Source organism: Euleptes europaea, chromosome 6, assembly GCF_029931775.1.
Source record: "Euleptes europaea isolate rEulEur1 chromosome 6, rEulEur1.hap1, whole genome shotgun sequence".
In the NCBI taxonomy this organism is placed as follows: Eukaryota; Metazoa; Chordata; class Lepidosauria; order Squamata; family Sphaerodactylidae; genus Euleptes; species Euleptes europaea.
In genome coordinates, this window is record NC_079317.1 from 87,401,600 (window position 1) to 87,418,099 (window position 16,500).

A 16,500-nucleotide genomic window follows, 5' to 3' on the forward strand; every position below is an offset into this window, starting at 1 on the left:
AGCTATACCTCTTTTTTATAGCAATTGTGAGACAATTCTAATTAAAATCATGGCTAGTAGAGGGGAAGCAGGAGGGAAGGCAGCATGGTACAGCCCAATCTAGTCAGATCTCGGAAGCTAAGCAGGGTCAGCAGGGTCAGCCCTGGTTAGTATTTGGATGGGAGACCACCAAGGAATACCAGGGTTGCTATGCAGAGGAAGGCACTGGCGAACCACCTCTGTTAGTCTCTTGCCATGAAAACCCCATAAGGGGTCGTCATAGGTTAGCTGCAACTTGACGGCACTTTACACACACACACACACACACACACAGTAGAGGGGAAAGAGGTTTGCGATCCCATGGGCAAACGGCTCCCCAGGGGAAAGTTAAACCAATAAATACAGAGACAATGATATCTTTGGGAAAACAAACGGCCACAGCTTTATTGATTACAACAGATGGAGCATTGGCGGAGCATAGGGATGGATCCAGGGATTGGGTGACCACCCCGTCATCCGATGTATCGATAGCTCGATAGAACAGCCTAACCCGCATGTTGGGACAACAACTGGAGTAGCTTATAGGTGACCCCACCAGGACATAGATCTCTAGCTGAAGCCTACATCACCTGGGAGTGGAGTAACTAAACAGCCCACGTGCTGGGCAACGATGATGTACTCCCTCCCAAGACCCCTTATGGGGGTCCCCAAATCAGGGACTGCTGGAACGCAGGCACATCTTCCCCAAAATAACAAGCCATAACAGGCTGGTGGCCGGGCGGCGTGCCTTTAAATAGGCAAGGGAAGGGGTGGGGGAAGCACCAGCACTGTCGCCCCTGACGCCATGGATCCCACGCCAGCCCTGCACGCCGATAGGCTGTGGGGCGGGGCAGAGGAAGGAAATGTGAGAGGAGGGGCAAGAGCGGCACATGGAGGGGCAAGAGCCACGCCACTCACACACACACCCTGCAGAGAGTCCTCCTTTCCCCCCGGAGCCGGGCCCAGGAGGATCGCAAAGAGTGACCAGGTAAGTCTTGGTCACTTTAATTATTTTAAGCTACATTACAAGAAAATCTCCAAATAAAGTAGCTTTAAGTGCATATCAGGAATATATTAACACCAGCTCTCAACATACTAGGAACCATTAGCTCATGAATCCAATGTGTTGCACAAGCATAGGTACAAGGTTTTGCTCCCTTTGCAAACAGAATTTTCTATGCTACTGTCAAAGTAAAATAGGAAAGAAGAAAAATAAACTTTACAACAACATTATTATCCCTGTTGGAGCAGTATGATTTCATACTGCATGTGAAGAAATGAATGTTTGAATGCTCCAACAGTTATAAAAAAAACCCTCCCTGAACATAGAAAATCAGTGCATCAGAGAAAAATATATCCTTGATGTGCTAGTTTTCTACCTATGAGTTCTTCTTTATATATCTAGGCAGGCATTCAGATATGCAATCTTTCATCCCACTATGAAAGGGCAGAATGACTCTTCCCATATCTATCCTTCACATTAAGAACCCCTGGAAAGGCCATGCTTATGGTCTGTTTTCTTTTAAAACTGTAGTGGAAAGCTTACATGAATACATGAAGCTGCCTTATACTGAATCAGGCCCTTGGTCCATCAAAGTCAGTATTGTGTATTCAGACTGGCAGCGGATCTCCAGGGTCTCAGGCAGTGGTCTTTCACATCACCTACATGCCTAGTCCCTTTAACTGGACATGCCAGGGACTGAACCTGAGACCTTCTGCAAGCCAAGCAGATTCTCTGCCACTGAGCCACAGCCCCTCCCTCTGGCTTCAAGACTTTGTGAAATATTTTGGTGTATTATTGTTTCTATGCTTTAAAGTTTGTGTCTTGAAATGTTAGCATTATGCTTACCACTGAGTATTACGTTTGCAAGCTATCTTGAAAAAGTCTACTGGTTATGGTTGGGGAAAGAGCAATTTTGAAAATAAATAAAACATCCTATGGAGGGAGCAAATCCATCCCTACAAAGTGATGTCCATGTGGAGACTTGCCCAAGCATTATCAAAGCGGCCTGCACCCATATCCTGTGTAAGGGTTAAAGCTTTGTATAGCTTGGGGAATGATTTTGTTAAAGTTCAATTTGCTAGCGTACAGCTCTCTGCAGTTCTAAGTACAATATAGAAGCAAATTAATATTCATTTCCTTATGGAAACCAGTGAAGTACTACCATGGCATCTAATATTGATGGTGTTGTGATCGAAAAAGGCATCCAAAACACCACAGTGCAATTACCATAGCACAGTCTCAATGTATAGGGCCTGACACCGCAAAAGATGGCACAGAAGCACCATGTGGCTCAGATTCTGAATTTTATTTGCCAATTGGTTGAGCTACATGCTCGCTTCATTGAGCATGACAACCTAGTTTTAAGTGTCATTTAATTTTCATTTTGAAATATAATTACAAAGTGTTCACTGTAAGATATCACTCGTCTGCAAATGTGTCAAGATTAATTTGTGCTAGCTTATTCACAAGTGTCAATAGTTAATTACTGTGTCATCTCTGGATGGCTAAATGACATTCTAACTTCTGATTTTTTACAGTATTCCTTTATGTTATTTTCCATTAGGGACGAGTCCATATTCCTTACATGTGGGCAAATATTCAAGCACATAAAATACCAGACGTCACAACTCATTAAAATCAACAGAGCATACATTGCTGTATATACCCTATAAAACACATTGGAATGAAAGATAATTCTAGTTATAACATCAGATTCCGAAAAACTGCACATTAATTTGGAACTGATGCCCAGGGAACTAACGGAATCTTTTGTTGTTAAATTTTTTACATTAGGCAAACTGTAATGTTTGGAAACTATTCTGTTTTACTTTCTTCTGAATTGCTAATGGGCAAATAGAGTGAACAGATAACTTTAACAAAGTTTATTGTAAGGCTGTTAACATCTTATGAACCAGTAAGAACAAAGCCTTATGATTTGCCAGAGATGTCAGAATCTATGGTTATAATCCATCAGATGCTGATATAGAACGAGTAACATTAATTAATAAGATAATAAATTAATAAGATATTTTGGAAATACTGCCTAGTTCAATGAACTCCAGGGAAGAGGCAAAACAACAAATATTGTGCATAGTGAACTAATGCTTTCTATCACCCACCTATTAGCTGGGTAAATCTCCCTTTCAATGCTACCACAATGACACATTTTGAAACAGTGTTGTTCACTTCAAAAAGTAACATGGGTGCTTTTCAAAAGATGTTATAAACTATTAATTCTTTACTAACAGTTTAAAGATCCTGCAGCATTTTCTTCTTATATTTTCAATGATAATTCCCAGTATAAGTTGCAGTCTATGTTAAACCTGTATAGCATATACAGGAAAAATATCTCTGGCTCAGTTCACACATTGTAAAAAACTATGGTTTAATTAAACAAATTATAGTCAGTGTGATTATTTGAATGCAAGCCACTCCTTTAACTCTGATTAGATGGGGTCTGTCAAGCCGAGTTCTGAAAGTAGGATTTGATTGGTTTGTTAACCATGGTTAGTCATAACTATGGTTTTGTGTAAAATCTCAATGCACACGTCTTGGTATAAACTCTTACTTTTTTTCTGGTTACACTCTCCCAAGGTACAGAGCGAAGGTAATGAAATCAGCCTTTGTCATGACATACGAGGATCTGTGCGATATTCCGTGAGCTGAATCTGGTTTCACAAACTAACCATGGTTTTGCATTACGTATGAACCAAGCCCCCCACCCCAACTCAACGACAAATATCAGCACAGGGCGAGGGGCAAATCTTATTAGAAATTTCCAGCTACTGTATGAGAAATAAATATTTTCACAAGTTACTTTTTTGTCACTCACCTGCTCTTGCTGTTGGCGAGCAAGGTCCATTTGCTGTCTTTGTTTTTCAATTTGTGATGCTGCCAGCTTTTTTTGCTCGTCATGGGCAGCCAGAAGCTGCTCTCGTAAACTGATGAGCTGGGTGATCATGGTAGAGAGCTGTCGTTCTTTTTCTGCTAGGCTTTCAGGTGTACCTAAATGGGACAGGAACATGCAATGGGTAGATATTAGACTTCTCAAAGAAAAGAAATACCAGTTATTGTATTTTAAGGGGGGGGGAGCTTGAATATGCATTTTGTAACTAAGATATATCAAACTGATCCTGCTAAGGATTTTATAGCAACATTCCATACCTTTCAGGATATAGCAAATTGTGAAACAGAAGAGACAATTTCTATTTCCCTTCTGACAAGAGTAATTAATTATGTACTCAGCAATATCAAATCCTTCTTCCACCCCAGTGTAATGACTCCTTAATGGATTCCCAAATTCACAAATAGATTAACATAATTTCCCTCCATTATACATTTTTAAATAAACAAAATATAAGACGGCCAAAAAGAACCCCTGCTTATTAAAGAAAACAACTTAATTATTGGTGCTAATTTCTCAGAGATCTCCAGTTTTCACATGAACTCAGTATGCAACAGAACACTACAAGATATGCCTCATTTTTGTTACTAAGAAACCATAGCTAGGTTGAGCCTTGATTAGGAGGAGAGCATGTTAAGTGAACCTGTAACTATTCAAAGGGAACTTTGCCTAGGAAAAAAGTAAATTAAAGCTTTACTTAATTTTAAATTAGGGTTGCCAATCTCCAGGTAGAGCCTGTAGTTCTCCAAGAATTATGACTGACTAAAGACCACAGAAATTCCTGGAGATTTGGGGAGGAAATTGCAGCTTCAAAGGTTGGACTCTATGGAATCACATCCCTGCTGAGCTCCATTTCCTCCCCAAACTCTGCTCTCCTCAGGCATCACCACCCAAATCTCCAAGAATTTCCCTACTCAGAGTTGGCAACCCTACTTTAAATTCATTTAAACAGATTTAAAATTGGTGGAAAACTCTGCCCAAATGGGTATTCTCAGTGGGTCGGTGGATTTTTTTTTACATACATTTCTTAGTACACGTATCACAAGCTACAATCTAAAGCAGTCCAGCTCTGGAACTGTGATTTGAAAATGGAACGTATCAATAACATTAATGGGTTCTAGTAGGGGAAAGCAATGACAATTCTTTCCCCAGATTCGGTGTGGTATAAACAAAAGCAATTTCTGAATCCCCATAGTTCCTCTGAAGAAACAAGGGGTGGCAGAACACAGAAAACCAGAGCCTTCTTCAACTCAAGTAAATAAGGAGTAGGGTCTCCTGAGTCTCCCTGGTCCTACCACATAGCCGGGAAGCTTTTGGACACGAAACAGCAAAATATAAAATGCCAAAAGTAAAGTAATTTATATTTAGGTTCCTGTTTTTTCCCTTGTATAATGTCAGCTTCCTGCCTACTTCCTGTTCAGGAAAATGTGCTGGTTTACAGAGGTTCCGAAACAACACCTAAAGAGAACAGGTTCCCCCACAAGCCATGTGAGCATTTTCCTCACGCATCATAACTAGGCAGGTAGTGCCTGGAGCAAACCATTGTCCCGGGCAACCCAATCCTAAAAGGGGAGGTGGGCTAGTGGCGGCCAAGAGCAGAGCAGCCACGCAGCCTCCTCTGAGGCTTCCCAGCTGCCGCGAAGGCATAAAAAGCCTTTTAGTGAAATTTAAAATTAAAAACAGGGGAATATGCCCCATAGCGAGCAGCAAGGCTGTGCCCTGAAAAAGGGGGTGCAGCCCCGCCATCACTCAAGGGGGCATTTCCAGGGTGAAAGGGCTGTGGAAGCTGCCGGGAAAGCCCTGCTGGCTTGGCTGCACTGGTGGTGAGGGCAAGTGGTGCTCGGACGCCAGTGTGTTTGCCCACACGCCGGCATAGATTCCACCTTATTCTGTGAAATATACACGGGGTCACGCCGGCTCCAAAGGAGCTGCAACCCCACTTCAGGAAAGGGCTCTTAGTTGTTCTGACCTCCTTCCATTAGGAATGGCGGGTCTACAGGACTTTTCTATGCTTAGTCTCCAGCTCTTCTGGGGAGAACCTATACTTCTCAACACTTCAATTTTAAAGAAACTGCTCTCCCTTTGGACTATATATATATATATATATATATATATATATATATATATATATATATATATATATATATATATATATATATATATATATATATATATATCAACAATAATGAAAGCGGAAGCCAAAAGTAAGCCTTACAAAAATATGTTTTCCCTAAATGGTACTTACACTTCTCTAATTTGAGGCCAGGGAGGTTATGTTGACACAATCTACTCAATCACCCCTATAATTGTTAATCACATAACTATAGAAGTAACTGAGGCATGCAAAGAAACTGGCATAAAATAGATTATTTAAAATGAATTTGCTGATTCTCCACCTCTCTGAATTTTCCTTCCAGAAGCTTCAATATAAAAAGCAAATTGCAGACATGTAAAAAGAGGAAGACCCAACAAGAGATGGATTGACTCAATAAAGGAAGCCACGGCCTTCAATTTACAGGATCTGAGCAGGGCTGTCAAAGATATGACATTTTGGAGGACTTTCATTCATAGGGTCGCCATGAGTCGGAAGTGACTTGACGGCACTTAACACACACACACACACACACACACACACACACACACACTACCAGCTACTTTCTTCTCCGGTTCGCTCATCCTGAGGAGACCAGCCCTGGGTAGCAATATACAGTTCTAAGGATGGGATATGGGAGAGTAAGAAAAGGGCTTCCTTTAACCTTGTATATATACTTCAATTTATTGATAAAGATATTTTAAGAAATAAAATTTAATTATTCTGTTTGAAGTAGGGAATTTTTAAAAATACTGGTTTCCATGGCAGTGCCCTTGAAGATAGGCTGGAATGTATTTATTTTTAAAAAATCAACCTGTCTTTCCCCCAAGGCAGGTAACTGCCAGCTCCATGTTGGGAAATACCCGAAGATTTTGGGGGTGGAGACTGAGGAGGGCGGGCTTATGGGGGAGAAGGACTTTAATGGGGTATAATGCCATAGAGTCCACCTTCCAAGGCAGCCATTTTCTCCAGGTGAACTGATCCCTGTCGCCTGGAGATCAGTTGTAATAGCGAGAGAGCTCCAGCTACCACCTGAAGGTTGGCAACCCTATAACTGCAAGGCAACAACAACAATAATTAAACCACTAAAATAGAAGGAGAATACAGCCTGAAGGCAAGGCAACAATTCCTTCCAAGCAGAAGTCACCAGCTTACACCATTAATACATAAGTCCATCAAATGCCCTCATACAAAGTCCAAAATGCTCTCTTAAAAATTGTTTTATATCCCGTCTGGAAAGCTAATAAGGCAGGATCCTTTTTTTTTCATCCTCTGGGAGGCTACCGCAGAACGTGCTTCAGGGGCTGCTACAGAAAAAGCCTGTGAATGGGCTGTGGCTTATCATAACTTTGAACAGCAGGGGACCGTGAGGAAACACCATACTGAATGGAGCTGCTGCACAGGTTCATAGACAGAGATAATTTTCAACTGGTGCAATGTAAGGCCATGGACACATGAACCTGCCTTACACTGAATCAGACCCTTGGTCCATCAAAGTCAATATTGTCTACTCAGACCGGCAGAAGCTCTCCAGGGTCTCAGGCAGAGGTCTTCCACATCACCTACTTGCCTGGTTCCAGATGCCAGGGATTGAACTTGGGACCTTCTGCATGCAAAGCAGATGCTCTACCACTGAGCCACAGCCTCTCCCCTCCTTGGTGGTCTCCCATCTAAATACTAACCAGGGCCAATCCTCATCCATGTGGTAACTGTCTCTGCCAGAAGAAGAAGAAGAAGAGTTGGTTTTTATATGCCGACTTTCTCTTCCACTCAAGGAAGAACCAAACCGGCTTACAATCCCTTCCCCTCCCCACAACAGACACCCTGTGAGGTAGGTGGGGCTGAGAGAGCTCGAAGAGAGCTGTGACTAACCCAAGGTCACCCAGCTGGCTTCATGTAGAGGAGTGAAGAAACAAATCCAGTTCACCAGATTAGCCTCCACCACTCATGTGGAGGAGTGAGGAATCAAACCTGGTTCACCAGATCAGAGTCCACCACTCCAAACCACCGCTCTTATCCACTATACCACGCTGGCTCTCTCAGGTGGCAGCCATGTCCTGAGCTCCTACAACTTGGGTCCTCTAGTCACCAGCTGGATCCTCTGGAAGGATCCAGGCAGCAACCACTCGTCTATGCTGTAAGGTGAGACTACCACACGTATGTGTGGGGAACCGGCCACAATAAATGGGATATACATCCAAATGTACATTCCATAATTATCTGCACTGTTTTCGATGGGATGAATGACTGACTGCACATTCCATTAAAAGCAGTCCAGTGCAGATACAGAGCCTACACATCCTTTACATTGAAATTTTTTTATGGATTTATGTCTGCACACCTGCCAGCTGAGAATATCAAGCCACGTATCTAATGAAGGAGACTCTAATCCATGAAAGTTTGTACAACAATAAATCTGTTCATGGTTAAGATGCTACTTAATATTTTTACTGCTGCTGACTAACAAAGCTATCCCTCTGGAATTTGTTTCTGGAGGCTGTTTGCAACTTGACATCATTCTTCAAAGGCAAACATTACTCTTCCCTCGTTGGTATACTGTTCTTAAAAGATTGTGTTTTCTTTACAGTATGGACCTATAACCAGCATTTGAAAGCTATGCAAAATGAGATATGTTTGATTTGATTTTAATTTTTTTGCTATAAAGTCACAGCTGACTTACAGTGACCCCATAGGGTTTTCAAGGCAAGAGACAATCAGAGGTGGAGTGCCATTGCCTGCCTCTGCATAGCAACGCTGGTATTCCTTGGTGGTCTCCCATCCAAATACTAACCAGGTCCAATCCCATCCAAATACTAACCAGGTCCAATCCCAACATATGACAAAATCAGGCTAGCCTGGACTATTCTGCTATGATTAACTGCAACTGCTCTTTTGGATGTATGATGGAACATCATAGAATCATAGAGTTGGAAGGGACCACCACGGTCAAATTTAGGAATCTGGACAAACACTACTTTTTATTTTTTGTGTGTGAAATCTAATTCAAAAAAATGGTTTCATTTAATCAAACATAATGCATTGGTATGCAGTTCAGGGGACCTTCTCCCTACTGGGATCCAAACTTCAGAATCCAAAATCTCCATGCGGCTAAAATATAATTTTCACTCCTGAATCACATCGCAGAGATTCTCATCATCCAATAATACTGGATGCCCTCTGGGCCATTTGGATAAATCAGGTTCCCCTACATGGCCAGTGACCGAAGTGCCACTGCACACATATACATTTGTTATGACATTCCATTACAGTTCGATCAAAAATAGGAACACTGTCAGAGAGCTAGGAAAACACATTAACAGATGAAAGATACTCCCCCCCATGCCATCATTCTAATGGATAAACTCCTGTCTGTTCTCCTTTAGAAGTAGCTTAAATGGAAATAAAATGTAACTTGCTAAGGATGCTGGTCAGGCAGAGCAGGTCTGGGTAGGCCAACAAGCATCTGCCATCATTCAGCTGTGTGTTACCATCATCTGGATATCCTTAAAAATATTACCAGTAAATATATTCTTCTGCTGGACTAATAATGGCATCTAAAATAAATACAACAGCTACAGTATCTATGAAAGGCGCTTGCTACGAAATCAGAAAAACCTTCCCTATATAAAAGGTTTTCCCGTATAATAAATATATCCACTTCAATAAAGTGTAATGCATGACACATGCATACCTTTGCCTGCCTTTAACAACATCCTCCATCTCCAAAGCAGTGCTACAACCCCTTCCCAGCTTTCCAATGGGGTCTTCCTTATTCCCAAATCACATCTGTCTTGAGTTTCTCTCAGATTTGTCAGGTGGATCAGTGCTCCCCGGGGCCTGCTCCAGCTGAAGTATTTTAATTTGACTAAACACCTGATTTATTTTATCTCTCCGATGAGAAAGGCAGTTTGTCTTAATAGAGCCTGTCAGCCTATAGTCCCATTCAGAGCAATTTACAGGCAGCCAGGGACGCTAGAAGAGAAGAATGCTGCGATTCTGTATTTTATCCTCTTCCAGAAAGCACCTAAGAGCAGCTATTCAGAGCTACCGCATGTGGCATTTTAGAACTGAATTAGCTTTTTATTCAAGTAACTACACTTGTTGTGAATAGCTTATCTGTAAAATTGCCACATTCACTACTGATTTTATTAACCTTTGGCTCTATCACAAAATGGTCTTCAGTTAGGCAGGACCTTTAAATGTGACATATTTTTTTCTAAGGGACCTTTATTCTAGTGACTTCAGATTTACTAAATTTGATCCATTGACTCTCCTACTACTTATATTCAAAATTTTGAATCTCAGAGGGAAACTCAATAGCAGTGATAATGACACTTCCCTTTACAAAATTTAGAAAGCAAACTGCAGCATAATAACTTCACCGATACCATGATGAACTTTAATAAACTGAAGGATCATATCCATTTCAACTCTTCAGTTTATAATGACTGTTTATTTTTCTACTTTAGGAACAATTTGAATTATACAAAATTGTATGCATACACATTGGTAAAAAATGAGACTAAAGAGATTAAGATAAAGGTTCTGAAGACAGGACATACACACTACCATCAAGAAAGAGCTATGCCTGTATTTGAAAACTTCTCACTATTTTCACTGCAGCCATTTCCATTGCTGAAGAGAGAAGTCCCTTTTAAAAATGAATAGTATCTTAGCTCTTTTGCAGTGAGAAGTGATGCAGCCAAACCAGCAAGCAAAGATTCAGTTTCATGAATAGTACTGTCTGTAAACATGCAGTTTCTTTCAGTCTTGGGAGAGACAGAAAAAAGACTGACCTCTATAGCAACAGAAAACAGAAGAACTCAAGTTCTAAATGTTCAATACAAAAACACAATAAAGAAAGTATAAAGAGGATTGTATTCAACACATTGGTTCATAAATATCAACACTCACGTACCACAAAAACAGATAAGAACAAAATACAATATAGAAAGAAAAATATTACAACGTCTTCAGCCAATTATATACAGCGATAGAGATATTAATCAAAATGGCAAAGCACACATTAAATATAATATTCAGCCAATAACAGTGATGATGGATCACTGAAATTTATTTTGGAAAAACTCCCAGGTTGTTTGTAGTCTCTTGCCTGCTTATTCATGGGTCTCTGCAGCAAATATTCAGAGGCAAAAATTCAACAGTTCTGTATGTGTACAATTATACCAATGATACAGATAAACTGTGAATTCTTATAAGGAAGAGGCTGCCATTAAGCCAATCACGCTCAGTACATCAGGTATGTGTCAGTCTTACACCAAACAAACCTTCAGTGAAATCAATCCACTCTGCAATTCAGTGCAGTTACTCCAGTCTAAGTCCATGCATTTCAATGAGCTTACACTGGAGTAACTATGCACTGGATTGCACTGTGAGAAAGGAGTCACCACAAGGCATGCGCACCAATTTTTCCAGTATATTTTGGGTTCAGGTTTAAATAGACCTGAAATTTTTCGGAAAAGCCGAATCCTCATACCGATACGGGTTTTTTTCCTTTCCTTTTTTTTCCCTTCCAAATATCTGAAAACGTTCGGGTCTATCAAACCTTGTAAGAAATCTTTGTGGGTTTTTTTAAGGTAGAAGCATCAAATTTGCAGTGCAGCTGTAGGTGACTCTCTTTAGAAGAAGCCCCAAGTTTGGTAAAGATTCAGTCGGGGGTCTAATTTTATGCCCCCCCCCAAAAGGGTGCCTGGGTTGATTCTCCATTGTTTCCAATTGGAAAAAATGGAGGCCCAAAAATTCATTAGCCCAGGAGATTTGCATCCTTTTATTGGTGTTTCCTCTTATATAATTCTATAGGTATTTCAAAATTTAATACAAGCCTCTTTGAGTCCTGTTGATCAGGAGAAAGGTGGGATATAAATATTTTAAATAAATTTAAATAAATGGTGACACAGATTCAGAAGCTTTCATAGCTCAATAGATATTTTACTAGACAGAACTCTAGTCATATAAAAATAGAAACAGTCACACACATAACAGGAAAAAATGCAATTAATTAAGAACTCCAATATATGATATAACAGCTTGCCCTACTTTTAAACATTTAAATCTACCCCTATTTCATGTTGCACATATAGAAATAAAACATCACAATTTCACAGCATAAAATGCTTAAATCCACAGTTCCCAGTGATGTAGGTACATGTATGATAGAAGATCCATTTGAGTTGCCAGGTCTCCCATTATAATGGGAGAACTCACACAAGTAACTCCCCAAACCCCGCCACACCTTGGTAGGCTGGTGGGGGGGAGGAGAGATGAATTAAAAACCTGAATCCTAGAGTTGTGTGACATCCCTTCCGGGTTCACCCCAGAAATGAACATGCCATGTTCATGTCACCTGTCACATGCTAGGTGTCAGCCACTGGCTGGCAAGCCTAAGATCCATGTATCTATCATACAGACAGTAAATATAATGGCAAAAACATTGTCAATTCTCCACTCCAGGAATGTATGCTATAGAATTTCTGTGTTATTTCTCTAGCACTTGCTCAAAGAGGATATGAACCTGAGGCTCCTCAATCCCATAGCTAGAGTGCATAAGTATCATAACAGAGACAAACAACGCAATCCTGAGGCCCAGTTGGCCATGGCAGCCAGCCGCGGCACAACACCGGAACCCCTAGTCTGCTCCCTCTGGGGAGAATTCTATAGCAGCTGGCAACAAAAAGCCATTATGAGGCTAATTGCAGCTGCAACAGCATCAGTGTGGCCAGCAACAGCACAGCAGCAGTCTGTGGTGGCATGGAGGGGTGGCGGTGGGACCCTGATGGACAGGGCAGCTACAGCCAATCAGGGGTCCAGAAACACAGGGGTAGAGCCCTGCAGCTGCCTCAGCCCAGGGGTGGAGAAGGGCAGGGCCAGGGAACCTAACTGGCTGGCAGTGGTATAGCCCCCTGGCCCCTTAAAGGAACACAGTAAGGGATGACAGCCTCTTGGTGGGACCCCGGAGTCACAGCCCATCTCCAGACTATGGTGCTCAGTTCCACAGGAGAACATGGATGCCTTGGAGGGTGGACTCTGGCATTAGACCCCACGGAGCTCTCTCCCCTCCCCAGACCCCTTCCCCAAATCTCCAGGAGTTCTCCAACCTGGAATTGGCATCCCTACCCCCCATTCTCCACCAGTGGCTGGGGTGACCTGGCAACCCTAGACCTAGTGCAGTCCCAAGACCCTGGGAAATTGCCAGTGTTGGCATGGACCCCAACTTCAAACACCCACCCACCCAACATGGCTCCCTTACACATAGAGGGTGAGTATGGGAGTACATTGACGCGACATCCTTTCAGTAGCATATATAATGCCTAAACAGGACATGGATTTGTTTCTGCTGGCTAAGGACATCTGCAGAACCAGAAATTTTTTCTGAGTGTCCATCCAATTGGGGACGTAGAAGCAACTGTACATCTGTATAGAGAGCTCTTCCCTCCATGCTGCATCCACTTCACAGATGGTCGGTGCACCTAGCTCTGAAGGCCCCAGGATGAACAGGAGGTGCCTGGATCCAGGCAGACCATTCATTTGGAGGGCGTTGATCAATATGGTTGCATTTCCCCAAAGGTGGCCAGCTGGAAGCCTGACGTGTACAATAGCCGTGGCACTTATCCCTTTTGCAAGCGGTTCCCTACAAAGGCCAAACTCCACAGCTTTCTCTTGCTCTTACCCCCTCATTAACATAACCAAATAGGGAGCTGCTTGGCCCCTCAAAGTTTCCGTACTGCAAGGCCTCCCCCCACCGCAATATACCAGCTTTGCTTCCCACTGCCAAAAGACAGGCTTTCAAAGCAAAAGGCAGCTGGTAGCCATTTCATGCTGCCTGTTCCACCTGCAACGCCCCCTCCCCACTCACTGTACAGGAACTCGACAGTCCCACTCAGCTCAGAGGTCATTCCCAATATAGAGGTCATTCCCAATATGCCCCCAATCACTTGGACACGTCTGCCCATCCTTGATCTGAGCTGCCCCATCCCTCTGCACTGTGGTCCCAGTCCCTATAACACTGCTGTGTCTGCACCGATTACACCCCACTCCCTGCAGGACCTCCAGGCACTGTTAGCACTTTCGGCTGAGTTCTGGGGTAGAGGGCCTGACACCGCAAAGTCTGTCTGTGCAAACATTCCACCATCATTTGCAAGAAGAGCTCCATCTGCTCCACCAGCTGCTTGCAGCATCTGTGGTGCTAATGACGTTCAACCCACAACTGCAAGAGAAGCGCACCAGCTCTGGGAGTCTGCACAGGCGTAAATGGCCCTTACACCAGCATAAGTGTCAGTCTGCTCCCTATGCCCCTTCCCCCCCTCCCTTAGAGCAATGCTGAAAGTAACCTAAAATAGTAACAATGACTTTGATTTGAAGCTGAGATACAGATGTCTGCATAGGAGGACAAAAGACAATAAGAACGGTTAACAGTGTAACAATTAGACAAATTGTGTAAGAGCAGTATTGTGTGTGTGTGTTAAGTGCTATCAAGTCGCTTCCGACTCATGGCGACCCTATGAATGAAAGTCCTCCAAAATGTCCTATCTTTGACAGCCTTGCTCAGATCTTGCAAATTGAAGGCTGTGGCTTCTTTTATTGAGTCAGTCCATCTCTTGTTGGGTCTTCCTCTTTTCCTGCTACCTCCAACTTTTCCTAGCATGACTGTCTTTCCCGGTGACTCTTGTCGTCTCATGACGTGACCAAAATACAATAGCCTCAGTTTAGTCATTTTAGCTTCTAGGGTCAGTTCAGGCTTGATTAGAAGGAACTTGAAAATTCGTGCTTGGTTCTAAGGCAGGATTCTCTATGCACCAACTTATATCCTGCACTAATTTATATCCACTCCACACTTAATGGATTATTCCCAACACACATACACTGTTGTTGCATCACAAAAGGAGAGTAAGAGTAAATGAAGTGACTTTTGCCAGAAGTGCCTGAAGAAAAATGGTTGCTCCAAAGAGAATAAATTGTAAGTGCACTGGAAGATAAGTTAGCTGCTGTGTTTAAAATGGATTCATAGATTCATACAACTAGTCATGTCTGGTAGAAAGTTCTTGCCTAGTAGTGAGGCTTTGTTTCTCCATCTACTGCACACTGTGTCCATATTTAAACTGCTACCCTGGTAATGTAGTTTTTGTTCTTTCAAATATGAATCCCTAATACTGCAGCCAAGAAATCAGAAGGAGATTGAGACTGGGAAGGGCAGCCATGAAGGAGACAAAAGGGGTTTCCAGGAGGAGGGAAATAAAAATAGTATGGGGAGGGGGGTACAGGGGAAAACGAGGTGTCCCCTGCAAGTCCCTATGGGTTCCCCAATGTGCAACTGGACATCAAGACAAAAAGTAAACATTTCTTTAAATTTGTGGAGCAGGAAACCAGCCAAAGTAGCAGTTGGACCTTTGGATGATCAAAGAATAAAGAGATTGCTAAAGAAAGATGGGGAGATGTCAGAGGAGTTCAGTGATTTTTTTTATTCTGTGTTTATTCTGTGGGAAGTGTGGGGCATGCAACAATCCCACAGCCACGGTTTTCAGGAAGGGAGTCTGAAGAACTGAGTCAAATTGAGGTGGTGAGAGATGAAGCCATAGAACCATCAGAGAAATTAAAAACTGATAAGTCTTCAGGTCCTGATGGCATACATCAAAGAGTTCTTAGGGGACTCAAATGTGAGATTGTTGATCTATTAACCTGTATATGTAACCTATCATTAAATTCAGCCATTATACCAGAAGACTGGAGAGTAGTAAATTACAGGAAATTACAAGCCAGATAGCCTAATGTTCCTCCCAGGTAAATTATGGGAACTATAATCAAAGATAGAATTATTAGGCACAGAGAGGAACAAATGTGCTGAGGGAAAGTCATCATGGCTTTTGCAAAAGGAAGTCCTGCCTCACCAAACGTTTGGAGTTTTTTGAGAAACTGAACAAGCATGTAGATAATGGTAACTTGGTAGCCATTATATACTTGGACTTTCAAAAGGCTTCTGACAAGGTACCTCACCAAAGACTCCTGAGTAAACTTAGTAGTCATCAGATAAGAGGATGGATTCTCTTATGGATTACAACTGGTTAAATGACAGGTAGCAAAGAGTAGGAGTAAATTGACAGCTGTAACAATGGAGGGAAGTAAGCAGTGGAATACCACAAGGATCAGTGTTGGGACCAGTGTTATTTATTTGTTCATAAATATCCAGAACTAAAGATGAGTAGTGTAGTGGCCAAGTTCGTGGATGACACAAAATTATTCAGGTTGGTGAAAACCAAGGATGACTGTGAAGAGCTCCAGGAGGAACTTCGCAAATTGGGTGAGTGGGCAACAATGTGGCAGATGAAGCTCAGTGTTGGTAAGTGTAAGGTGATGCACATCGGAACAAAAAATCCCAATTTCAAGTATAGATTAATGAGGTCTGAACTTGGTGAGACTGAGAAGGAAAAATATCTTGGGATTGTAGTAGATAGCTTGATGAAAGTGTGA

The 16,500-nt window shown here is 42.2% G+C and overlaps 1 protein-coding gene across 10 annotated transcripts in view; it reads right to left on the reverse strand.

Annotated features, from left to right (window-relative positions):
- Nucleotides 1-16,500, reverse strand: part of SOX6 (SRY-box transcription factor 6) — a 539,429-nt gene that overhangs the window by 191,634 nt on the left and 331,295 nt on the right. For all 10 annotated transcript variants that reach the window (XM_056851453.1, XM_056851454.1, XM_056851452.1 and 7 more), the window contains one exon: nucleotides 3,855-4,027. In XM_056851453.1, the coding sequence (XP_056707431.1) occupies nucleotides 3,855-4,027 (173 nt within the window). The remainder of the gene's footprint in view (nucleotides 1-3,854; nucleotides 4,028-16,500) is intronic.